At 47.9% G+C, this 13,228-nt stretch overlaps 1 protein-coding gene across 2 annotated transcripts in view; it reads right to left on the reverse strand.

Moving 5' to 3' along the window:
• Arhgef3 (Rho guanine nucleotide exchange factor 3) overlaps positions 1-13,228 on the reverse strand; it is a 283,256-nt gene that overhangs the window by 187,435 nt on the left and 82,593 nt on the right. For both annotated transcript variants that reach the window (XM_041662549.1, XM_041662551.1), the window contains one exon: positions 2,853-2,919. In XM_041662549.1, coding sequence (XP_041518483.1) covers positions 2,853-2,919 — 67 coding nt within the window. The remainder of the gene's footprint in view (positions 1-2,852; positions 2,920-13,228) is intronic.

Genomic DNA, 13,228 nt, shown 5'->3' on the forward strand with positions numbered 1-13,228 from the left:
GTATCCTTTTGATATTTATAGGTGCAGCACACCTCCTCTGTAGAGAATTCACACATGACAAAAAGTCCGGAGGCGACACAACCGTCCCAGAAGCTCTCAGCCATCTCAGACGGTCCCTCAAGAGTGACAGCTTCCCAAACTTCTATATGTTACCATGTATGTATCATCTCCCTTCAGAAAGAACTGGATGGCTTCTCATCGCTTCTCATCATGAAAGAACTGATCACGTTATAGACAGCGCACTACACGCACACACCGTCTCCCTCACGTCATATTCGCTAGTCATGCAACCACACTGCCGAGAGAACAGACTCTGAGGCCAGGCTAGACCCAGGGCCAGCAGGATGGTTGAGTGGGTGAAGGCACTGGCCGCCAAGCCTGATTATCTGAATCTGACCCTTCAGACCCATATGGTGCAAGGAAGGAACCAAGCCCCACAAAGTTGTCCTCTGACATCCGCACATGCTCGGCATGTATGCGCCCCTCTTGGGCCACAGATCAATCAATCAATCAATCAATCAATAAGATGTAATTTAAGCAAACTGAGCCCCCTGTCTCATCATCACTGTGGAACTCTGGTGATGGTTCTGGCTTTGTTCTCACCATCTGAGGACTGGGATAAGATCATGTCTGCCGGAGCATGTGATGCTTACGCAGGGTAAGAGGTCAATGGACATACATCACTATTGCTATTTTTTTTTTACTACCTTTGTTATTTTAAAACATCAGTTAAAATGAACGGTTTGACTACTTTGAATGTCCTCTTTAGGACGGTTTGTCCCAACCCCTCACAATTTTTCTACTGGGTTTTTTACTTTGCATTATGTCTTTGCCCAGCCCCTTGTTTGTTTGGAAAGTTGGCGTGAGACAAATAGCATAAATATTTTACCACTTGCAAATGATTTCGTATGGAAAAGACGTCCCACGAAAGTGCCACTCAAGGCACAGTTAGCTGGAGTCTGGGCGCTACTTTACCATGTGTGGTCACAGGCAAGTCACTTTCTTCTGTGGAGAGGCAGACATCTAAGACATAAGATATCACCTCAGAACTGCAGACTTTCTGGTCGTTAGGAGGGACATTGTCTGGGTGGCCCAGGCTCCAACCCTAATCCTAACCCATCAGTTCCCTCTTCACTTGAGACGGTTTACATTGACTTCATCACCAGAAGGCAACCAGAGTCCTGACTAGGCCTTCAGCTTCAGTGAGAGAGCTGAGGCTATACTGTATTTCCTTCTAAACCCAAGAGTCTCCACATGTCTTCCTAAGTAAAGAGTAGGCCCTAGAGAAACAGCCAAGGAGGTGTCTAAAATGTCTCCTGCAGTCCGCGGAGCTATCATGCCTCCAGCACTGCTCTGTGGACAACGGGTCCCTGTGAAGCATTTCCCAGCTCATCTGCAGACAAGAGCAAGAACGCCATAGTTCCATGGGCCAGGAAAGCAACTCAATGGTTAAAGCACTTGTCAAATAACTGGAGTTTGGATCCGTGGAACCCACAAATGCCAGGTGGAATGACAGCCTGCCTTAATTCCAGCCTTGGAAGGCAGAAACAAGGAAGAATGTCACAGCCTCTCTCTCTCTCTCTCTCTCTCTCTCTCTCTCTCTCTCTCTCTCTCTCTCACACACACACACACACACACACACACACACACACACACAGGCAGACAGACAGAGATTCTGAGCTAGGCACTCTTACAACCAGAAGAGGAACAAAGGTACTGAGGCTCAACACACCCTTCGGGGCCCCTCCTCACTGCCCTTCTCCTTCCTCCCGCTCTGATCTATCTTTCACTCTGTTTTCAAAGTCCCCACCAAGGCCAGCCAAACAATGCTCTCAGTGTCTGTGTGTGAATACATCTGCGGCACCCTGGGTCTGGTGAAAGATGGGCACACTACCACCCCTTGCTGGGGCTGGAGACACACCTAGTTTCAAGAGTGGGAACTGCGGGGAGGGCGGTGAAGTGTTTGCTAACAAAGGCAACCTGGAGCAAGACTAACCGACTGTGTAAGCATGTAGCATGGCTGATTCTTCCTGAACCTGGCAACAGACCAACTCTTATGGATACAGTTAAGAAAAACCGCAAGCCTGATGCTTCTCAGACCAACGATGCAGAGTCTGCTGTACAATTCACGCTGCCAGGCCTTTGACAGCATCATGATATCCCTCTCTGATCTTCGGCTACTCCTAACCCTCAGATCTTTCCCACAGGCGTTCCCCTCTGCACCTCACATCTAGAACGATGTGGTCATTCATCTTTCCAGTACACTACTCACAACCTGTCTCTATACCTCAGCCCTCCTTTATGACAACTGCCCAGGGCCCCAGGTGAGCATGCTCAGCATCCTCCTCCTTCACAAGCTAAAGAACCACAGAACGGCAAACACTTACACTACAAAGGCTTTTGCTACCACACACACAAACACAGCAGGTTTGCTAGCACATAGAGTCTGAACCCTTCCTCTCTAAATAGAGGAGGAAACTAGGTGTTCCAGGGACGCTGTGCTCTAGGACCCCAGCCTGGTAGAGTGTGCACAGCTCAGCCTTACAGACCCGAGATGGACTTTGCAATACAGATCTGCATCACCAGATAACCCTGAAAAAAGGCAAAGGTCCACTTCCAGGCAAACTGGGTGTTTCGCAGCACCACAGAGGCAGTCCTTGACATTGTCATGATAGACCTTGACATTTTCACATGAGTATCCCACAGCCACATGGTCTGTGTCCAGGGCAGGTGATGTCACCCGTGCATGGACACTTAGGTGCTGCCCCCAAGTGAAGGTTGTTAGGAGAGCAAAGTGTAGCATACCACATCCCCATCATGTGGCAGGGTCACTCAGGACAGACACTACTTACCCCTCTGAAATTCCAAGCTTTGGGAGAGGGAAACATCGAGAAGTTGTTCTGCCTCGGCCACTTGGGTCTAGAAGAGAAAAACCAAATGTTACCGTCCAGGGATTAGATGCACAGAGGAGGCTCTGCCTCACCAAGAAAAAAGCCCCCTGGACGGACGGCTGGGGGCATGAGGTGGAGGACTCTTTCAGAGACTTCAGCAGCTACTTTCATCCCCAAAACCTGCTTGGCTCCACAGCCTCACAGAAGAGTCTGTTGTCTACCTGTGAAAATCAAACCCACAGCAACACCAGAATACAAACACACGTCAAACCCAATGCCCAAAATCTCTTTCTTTTTAACATACAAACAGTTCCCAAACAGACACTACCAGACAGCTTCGATTCAGACAGAAATTCTTCCCCATTGCACACAGGCTGAGGAACCCCGGTGTCTCCATGAAGGCCATATAAGCTCTAGGTTTTAATTTTTTAAATTATATTTAGTTATTCTGTGTGGAGGGTACAGTGTGCCATGGCATGTAGTCAGAGGACAACTTGTGGGAGTCAGTTCTCCCTGCCATGCGGGTCTTCAGCGTTGGCAGCAAGTGCCTCTGCCTGCTGAGTCATTTTACAGGCTCCACCATGCTTTTTTTTTTTTTAAGCGAAGGTAAAATAAAAACGTTTTCAGGCAAAATAAAAGATGTGAATTTGATGGAAAAAAAATCTTTGCATGATAATAAAGTAAATAAAATTTCACCAACTAGAGCACAAGAGGGAATTCTGTAACTGGCAGTGAGCACAGCGAGCCTGAATACAGATGGTAAGGGCTGTGCGATGGAGTGGTAGCAGCAAGATGGGATCAGCTCGGCAAGACCCCGTTTCTGAACCACAAATTTACTCCATCGCTCTGGGGTAACAGTCCCTGCACCTGCTGGCTGGCCTGCTCCCTTTCTCCCACCCCAGCGCTCTATCGCCGAGTCTCAGCAACGCCTGCCCTGTCTTCTGCACTGTTCAGCTAGCCAGCCCCGTTAGCTTTCGGTTCCTGCCACTTGTGTGTCTTGAGAGACACTTTTCCCAGCTGAGCCTCTTGAAGGAGACCTGCCAAGCTAAGGTCCATGCCTCGAGAGATATCATAAAGGGGCAGCTTTGGCCAGCGAGTGGGATATAGAGGCTGGGCCACATCTGCTCTGGATAGGTCCCCTCAAAGGACAGTGTAAGGGTTGGATGAGCTAAAGTTTCTGTCCCAGGTGCCTGACACATGATAAAGTGCCCCGTCCAGGGTCAAGCCTGGGGATGTTGGGTTACTGCTGAACCTCACACACAATGTCCAGTGCTGGCCTCCGCAAACCTGTTCCTAATGTCTTCACAAGATACAAACAAAAGAAAACAGCATGCTACAGGAGGGAGGCACAACGTGAACAGAGCTCTAAGAAGCAGGACAGGGATTTGTGTGTGTGTGGCGGGGGGACTAGAGATGGCTCCACAAATTCTAGAGCCAGCTGGGGACGGAGAGAAGGCCTATGGGGAGAGTTGAGATTGACAGAAGCCTCGGGGTGGAGCTGAGGGTACACAGATAGACACCAGTGACAGAGAGTGTTCATGAGTCGCCTATAAACAGAGGAAGGCCCCCGCCAGGACAAGAAGGCACTTGAGGGAGGGTACATTATGGGGAGACAAATGGCAGACGTCCTTCAAGGAAGTAAGTGGAGGAGGTGGGAGGGAGGAGGGACATCCTTATATTGGCAAGAGGACCCAGTGAGTCTCCCTGAGGATGTTAGTGTAGCTGAGGACTAGAGCTGAGGGACTTTTCTCCAAAAGTGAGGCAGGAGACTTATTTGTACAGAATGGGAGTTGACAGAGTTCCCAACGTAAGTCTTGAAACCATGACTTCCCTGAAGTGGGCACGCCGTCTGTCTTTTTATGACCCACTTGGAGAAGGCCAAATGACAAACCACAATCTGAAGACTTTCCTAAACATTCTTGACATCTGCTGTCAGACAGCCCAGGCCAGCAGTATGGGGAATGGGGGAGAGGATGAGAAACAGCATGCACAAAGTGCCCCTCCTCTCCCTTAACCACAAGGCACTTACTCAGTGCACACGATATACCAGTATCTGAGCCGTTGGTGTTCTGCCCCATTGACACAGGGCAGGAACAGCAGTCCAAACTTCAAACACCGAAGCTAACTGTGAGCTGATGGAATCCACAGAAACCATGGGTATTTTTAAGGGTGTTTTGTAACAGAGGTTCCTTGACAATCTGGTGTTGGAAACATTTTTTAAAAAAAAAAAATCCAGAGACTATGATGACCCTGAAGCCTCTGGGGACATGTTTAGAAGCCAGGGGATGGCTCTCCCTCCATCACACCAACTGCATCCGTCTGAACTGCAGCGTGAGAGGTTTCCTGGTATCCTACTGAAACCCCCACCCTGAGCCTGCAGGAGCCCAGCAGAGCAGCTCCACGTCCCTCCACAAAGAATTTTTTTAAGATTTATTTATTATGTATGCAGTGTTCTGCTTGCTTGATGTGTGCATGCCAGAAGAGGGTGCCAGATCTCATTATAGATGTGTGTGAGCCACCATGTGGTTGCTGGGAACTGAACTCAGGACCTCTGGAAGAGCAGCCAATGCTCTTAACCTCTGAGTCATCTCTCCAGTCCCCTAGTTTTCTACTCTTTAAGCAAGCAGCAGGCTGTTATTTTTCTAAAGTTCTGCCTGGGGAGCCCCAGTTCTTTCCTGAGTACGTGTTTTTCTGGTCAGGACTCTGTTCAGACTACCTTCCCACCAGTTCCCTAGAGAGTTGCCCACAAGTCAGTGTGGAATAAGACACCGGAACACTCTGTTCGGGAGGAAAATGGGATCTGGTCACATCCTCAACACTGGCCTTTAGCCTGTACACATGGGGCTCCTCGGTACTACTATCAGAGACAGTTGTCAAGGTTTCCTTTTAGCAAATCAACACTTGCAGAGTGCTCTCTGCATGCCAGGTACTGACTGTACGGCAGCCCTATTAAACGTTAACTCATTCTGTCTTCCAAACAGTATCTTATGAGTAGGTACTGTTGTTACCCCTACTTCACAAATGAAGAAACCAAGGCTTTAACAGGTTAAATGATTTGCCACAAAGCTAACTGATGGCAAAGTCAGGATTTGAACTCTGGCAGTTTGTACTCTAAGGTGCACAAAAGGAACACACGATAAAACCACTGCAAAGAAGAATACTATTGTGAAACTATTATCAAAAGCAATTTACAGATCCACTGCACTCTCTACCCAATGGTAGTTCCTCCCCAACTGAAATATCAAAAACCCTGAAGTTCACATAGAAGCACAAAGACCCCAAATGGTTAAGGCCAACCTTAGTGGACATAAAGGTGCTGGAAGTTTGACCAAGTCCAACCTCAATCTCTGGAGTATATTATAGAGTCATGGTGACAACAGCGAATGCTACTGTCCCAAAGACAGAACCATGGGGTAGAAGAGCCAGAGATAAACCCACACAGTAACTACGAGACACAGTCTGAAAATATACAGTATTTATTTATTTAGGTGCGGGAGTAATGTCTGTGGCACACACATGTGGAGCCCAGAGGGCAACCTATGGAGTTCGTTCTCTCTTCCCTCTCAGTGGATTCAAGGATTTATAACTAAGTCACGGGACTTCACAGCAAACCCCTTCACCTGCTGAGCCATCTTGCTGGCCCCAAGACTTCAAGATACAAACACAGGCAAGAGCTTTCTGAAAGGGACTCTGATAACACAGAAAATCATCCTAAGAGCGGCTGTTGAGATGGCTCGGTGGTTAAGAGCACTTGCTGCCTGGCAGAGGAGCTGGGTTAGGCTCCCAGCTCTCACACAGTGACTCACAACTGCCTGTGACTCCAGTTCCAGAGGATCCAAAGCCCTCTTCTAGACCCTTCTGTTCCAGGCACACAGAATGCACATACACACACGCAGGCTCTCATGTAAAATAAAAACATCTTTAAAACACTGAAAAATAGGATTATATAAAACTTAAACAATCAGCAACAGACAATCTCTAAGAGAAGAGACTACCTTCAGAAGGTACCCTGGCAAGAACACACAAATTGAACACCCAGGGTAAACAGAACTAAAAGGTAAACACACACACACACACACACACACACACACACACACGCAGAAAGAGACAGAGAGAGAGAGAGAGAGAGAGAGAGAGAGAGAGAGAGAGAGAGAGAGAGAGAGAACAAAGGAGGGGCTGGGAGATGGCCCAACCTGCAGCATGCTTGTTATGTCAGTGAGGACCTAAGTGCACAGCACCAGCAATCATGCAAAAGCATGCTTTTGAAACCCAGCCCTGGGAAAGGGAAGAGAGAGGTGGACACACAGACGTGTACACATGAACATACAGGCAATAGTAATAACAATAAAAGCCATCAGTCTCAGAGACTTTCCTACACATCTGCAAATGAAGAGCCACAAGAGCTGGGTGCGTCTGCTGGCTCCTGGCTCGTGCAGCTCCAGCCCTTTGGAAGTCGAGCACTAATCCTGAGGGTGGCAGCTCAGGGCTGGGCGGAGCCACAGCCTTATTACAGAGAGCCATAAAGGCTGATGAACTTCTCTGAGTGCACATCATAGTTTACTTCAAGTATAGTTTGTAATGCTTGTTTTGTTAAGATAGGAGACAGGATTTCAGGTTAGCCTGAAATTCACGTACTCCTGCCTTGACCAGGCCCTGAGTGCTGGGGTAACAGACATGGGCCACCATGACCAGGCATTCTTTTTTCTATACCAGGGCTGGGAACAAATTCCAGAGCCTCATGCTTTCTAGGCAAATGTTTTTCCACTGACCTACATCCCCAGTCCTTTAAAAAAACTTCCAGGGCTGACTTTTCCGAACATTTTAAAAGAATTTAGAGCAAGTAAGTCTTAAAAAGTTTGGGTTTTTTTTTGTTGTTGTTGGTGGTGGTTTTTTTTTTGTTGTTGTTGTTTTTTTTTATGGCTATGAAGGGTTGAAGAGATGACTCAGCAGTTAAGAGCATTTAAGGACTTAAATTTGTCAGATGGCTCATAACTGCCTGTAATTCCAGCTCCAGGGATCCGGTGCCCTCATTTGGCCTCTGTGGGCATGCACACATGCACGTGCATCACACACACCTACCTATAAATAAGAAATAAAATAAATCTTAAAAATCACTATGAACTCAAACTGTCTTTCTGATCTTTGTGGAAACTAATAAAGGGGAGAAAGCAAGCCTGCCAAACTATATCAAAATCATAAACAAAAAGATAGGAGATATGTTCAAGGCTCTAACTCAAAACACATTCCTGTGGACTCAAACCCTTTCCTCGTTCCTGGCCACCACCTGTAAGGAGTCTTTGTTTTCATCTGGATTTTGTCCAGGGAGGGAGGAGCAGAAAAAAGTCTTCATCTTTTAATCAATACTACGCTGATCAGCAGCTAATAAATCAGCAGGAAGGTAGGTGGTCCAGCGTTTCTAAAACCCAAATCCTAAACCTGAGTCCCAAGAATGGGCGTTCCTAATTAACACTCTCTTGCAGCTAAGACACCACAAATTCTCAAATTAGCCAGCATGACATGAAGTAGTTTATTGACTCTGATAGAGACCCCCACAGTCTCCGGGGTAATTAGAAGCTCCGTAAATGTTATTCTTGGCAGTGACTGAGGCCACACATAAAAAACATGTTTATTCTCAAACTGTCAGTGAAATACAGCGGAGAAGCCTAGCCCGAGGCAGGCCTGCTAGAGCACATGCAGAGGAGAGGGAGGGCAAGGCCGAGCACATGGACGATGGGGCGATCTAGGCACCGTGGCAAGCAGCAAGCCATTCCCAAAGTCTGGTCAGCCTCTCAGACAGGTGGAAAGGCAGAGTGGGTATACAGGAGGAGGAGCTAGGCGTGGGAGAGTGACAGCATTTTTTGGCATTGATACTATTTGTGTCGTGTGGCCAGAGGTTGACATCAGGACATTGTCCTCTATCTTCAGGTTCTAGTGCTAACCCTGGAACTCATTTTAGGTTAGTTGGCCAGTGAGTTCAAGGCACCTTACTGGGGTTATAGGTACACACCGTCCCACTGATCCCAGCTTTGGTATGGGTGCTCATGCTTGCACAGTGATCACTTTACCCACTGAGCTATATCCCCAGCTCTGGTGGTGTCTTTTAAAGCATCAGCTCCCCAGATCTTCATAGGTATTCACCCTATGGAATAAGGTGGTAACAGTGAACAGGTAGGTACTGGGGTCAGACTGCAAAATGCCCACAATCAGGCAGCCCCGTTTCAGGCATCTGAGCTTGGCCAAGTTGCATAAGATTTTTTTTTTCCTGGCCACTTCATCTATCATAATATATTAGTCATGTGTCACTCACCAAATATTTTTACCAAACACAGCCCATCTGAATACATAGGGCAGTGCAAGGCCTCTCTCCTGGGCATCTCACCATCTTCCAGCTAGGAGAACAGAGCCAATGTTGCATCAGTGTTACTATAGTTGCTACCATGGCAACCTCCCCTCTGGGACACAGCTTGATTCAGGGATGCAGCCAGCACTTGCAAGCACATCTTCACCTGTCCCTCAACGTCCTCACACTTTTATAAGATTGTGAACTGGCTGGGTCTGGACCAGGCTGATGAACAAGTGGGGTTCATGGAAAGACCATACAGAGAAAAAATAATCTGCACAGAAGGTAGCTGATAGCCTCTCCCATACCCCAACCTGACCGTGGAAAAGGATAGTGCTCCTATCAGGAGAGAGAGACCAGCTCTGGAAGAGGTCAGAGGTTATGACAGAGAGCACGGGGGAGACATTAAAGTTGTTAGTATGGAACTCCAAATCTTGTAGAGTCACGTAGATGTCTCTGAATGACTTTTAAGACCACATCTCACTGAGTAGCCCAGTCTGCCCTCAATCCAAACACTCTTCATGCCTCAGCCTCTTAGGTAGCTAGGATCACAGGCAGGTTCCTAGCTCAGATAGCCATATCAAAATAAGACTATTGCTTTCACTAGTCAAAAATACTCCTAAATAAAACACCTTTTAGGATATGAGAGCCATGAATGAGTTTTCAGAAACCCTGAAGGTCAAAGGAGAAACAATAAAATTTTTCTTAGAAATTCTTTTTTTTTTATTAAGAAAAGAAGAAAAAAAACATAATAGAAATTTTTTAAAAGCTAATTCCACAGTAGCAACTCCTCAGAGTGAGGACGGATCCACACTTACACATATATTCCCTGAATCTGACACTTTATGACTCCCAAATATTAATTTGTAATCATAGGACACTTGTTTTTGTTTGCTTGAAGCTGAAATGCTTTAGTACTGTGTAGGGGGTGGGAGAGGCCGGTCTTCTTAATGCTGCGACCCTTTAATATACTTTCTCATGGTGTGGTTCATTGCTACTTCATAACTGTAATTTTGCTACTGTTACGAATCACAATGTAAATACCTACCCTTCCCAATGGTCTGAGGTGACCCCTGTGAAAGGGCAGTGACCTTGGCCCTGCCGCTGAGGAACTTCAGCCTCACTGGGGCACTCTAGCTCCAGCCCCTGGTGCAGCACCAGGACCTGGGGGGCAGGAGGAGGAAGAGAAAGTGATATCAACCCAGGACCTAGTTTTCTCAGCCTCAGTTTCTACTTCTGGAACTGGAGCTAAGCCTAAACTGCCGGCAGGTGACATTAGCATTTCCTTCTTCCTTGTTGGAAGCCTGGATGGGATTTCATGTCATTAATTAATTTATTTCTTTTCTACTGGTGTCTGTTTTGACACAGGGTTTTACTCCACAGCTCAGGGTGACCGCAGACCCTGTGATCCTGCACAAGCTCCCCAAGACTAGGATTGTAGACGTAAAACAGACGTCCAGCTTGACTTGCTTTTAATTTGATTTCTATTTGTCTATTTAGTTATTTTGGCTTTGTGCTTTCTTTGTTTCTTCAGAGGCAAGGTCCATGTAGCCTAGGCTGACCTCAAACTCGCTATGCAGCCAAGGATGGCTTTTAATCTTTGATCCTCCTGCCAGGGTTACGGCAAACAGACAGGCCCAATTTTTATGCAGAGCTGGAGACAGAAGCCAGGGTTATGGGCATGCTAGGCCAGGACTCCACCAACTGAGCTACAGCCCCAGCCCTTAATGTGCTTTTTAAAATAAACTGCTGTGCTCAGTAAAATTTACTCTTTGGGTGTAAGCATAAGCGTGTTGGTAAAACTGGTAGGTCATGCCTGCCACCACAGTGGGAACACGGGGCTGCCCTCCCAGGAAGCCCCCCTCCTCAGCCCAGTTCCTGGCAACTGTGATGTTTCCTATTTCTCTCATTTTGACTTTTCCAGAATGTCACATACATGAAACTCCATAGTGTCCAGCCTTCTCCATTTGGCTGACTTCCTTCACGTGGCAGAGTGCACTCGGATTCATCCAGCCAGTGGTTCACTACTCTCTACGCTCCTCCATAAATGCAGCCTGATCATTCTGGGGCGAGGTCACATAAAGTAGCAGTAGACTGACTACCTTCTACTCCCCAGTGACTTAGTCACCAGCTTCCAGAGTGCACTTCTATCTATGGGTGACAAGGCGAAGCAGGAGTTTAAGGCCATCCTCCTGGCTGGGTCTGTAATCAGGACCACCGAGACCCTACAGGCCTCTCCTCACTCAGCCTCGTGTGAAGCAGTTCATTTGCAAACTGGCTGTCAGTACCCCTGCTCTTACGGAGGCTTTGGGAACTTGGGAATAGTCTGGGTCTTGATCTATCAGTTATAAAGTCTAAAGATCCTAGAAGGGGAGGCAGGAAAGTCCAGCAAACTGCTGGGAACTGAGATTTGTAGCCGAGATCAAAGTGACTTGACAAGGTGACAAAGGCAAGGACCACAGCCTTGGGGACAGTTAGGGAAAAGGCAACCAACGGACAGAGATGCTCTCCAGAGGAGCTGGGCCAAGGCCAGACCACACACTAGGAGCCAATGACAAAGACTGAGAGAAGCTTCGCTGACTGCCCTGCCTATGGAGAGAGCTGACAACCTAGCGGGCAGCGTCAGGGCAGGGACAGCGAGGACAGAGTAGGTAGAGAAGAAGCGGAGGTAGAAGGAGGCTGCACTCTCTTGAGGACTGAGGAAGAAAATGGAAGGAAAATAAGATGGCGGCAGAAACCATAAACTTAAAGATAACACATAATGACAGACACTGAATCCTCACGGTGAGCCAGGTAATGCTTAAGACACTTCAGGTAGCTATAGATGCTGTTTTTCTAAATGGCCATGTTGTCAAACTACCTGCTAAATATCTGCGTCTATATCCACAGCCTGGTGCTGCTCCCAGCCTTAGCCAGAGAAGGTTCTTGCTGCAGTGGGGAGTGCTTCCTGCAGAGATGCATCGCTGGGGACTGCGAGCGCTCAGCCACATATGGGACGTCTTTATCAACATTGCCAAAGAGGGGGCACCAGAGGACATGGGGGAGGGCTGTGGCATGCTGCCCTCTGGGCATGATGCCGCTGTTGCATTCATGATTTCACAGCACCTATGGTACCCCCCACAAGTTAAAGCCCATCAAAAACTCCAGCATGGAGAAGGGAGGGGCTCCCAAGACCCCAGACCTAGCTGAGGAGTTACTGGCCATGGATGGTTGCCAGGGAAGGGAGAGTCACTTTTCTTTAGGAGCAACTGATAGGTTCCATGCCCCAGGGGATGATCCAATACCCATGTGCTTATGGATGGTGTTAACTGGATTCAGTGGGCTAAATAAGTAAGTCTAAAAGGAAGACATGAAGTTGGGAGGGAGATGAGATGGGGGTCCAAGTGGACATATGCACCAGATGACTGATGTTGCATGCATGCATGAGTACCTTCTCTGAGCATCACTGTCGGCCCACCCCCACCATCATCAGCAGATGCAGAAGTTGGAGCATGGAGAATAATACGCGTGTATCCGAGGGCAAAAGGGCTGAGCCCGGACTCCCATGACAGACCCGGCAATCCACTGAGCTGCAGGCAATGCAAGGCTTGGTGGGAGAAGGAAGAACTGGGAGACAGGGGATGTACCTGGCTGGAAAGGTGGGTATGGGGGAAGGAGCTAGTGGACAGTGGGCTTCAGGTGGTGTACCAGGGCATATCCTTAGCTAACAGCCACCATACTGCAGACGGTTCTCCTCTTCAGCAGTAGAACTTGTGTGACCGGCAAGAATAGGCAGCGCCATTGAGAGTCATATCCAGACTGCTCTTCACCAGATGAGCAAGAATGCTAACAGCAAGTGTGCCACAGGGGTTCCCACTGGCTGGAATTTCCCAAGGACTAGTAAGCTTATGCTCATGAGACCCGGGGAGTGGACTGGCAAAATGGATCAGTGGGGAAAGGTGTTGTTGCCAGGCAAACAGTGCTTGATCGTGTCTTAGTCAGGGTTTCTATTGCTGGG

Source organism: Microtus oregoni, unplaced genomic scaffold (genome assembly GCF_018167655.1).
Source record: "Microtus oregoni isolate MIOR12 unplaced genomic scaffold, Mior012 000013F_ref0000133, whole genome shotgun sequence".
NCBI lineage: Eukaryota > Metazoa > Chordata > Mammalia > Rodentia > Cricetidae > Microtus > Microtus oregoni.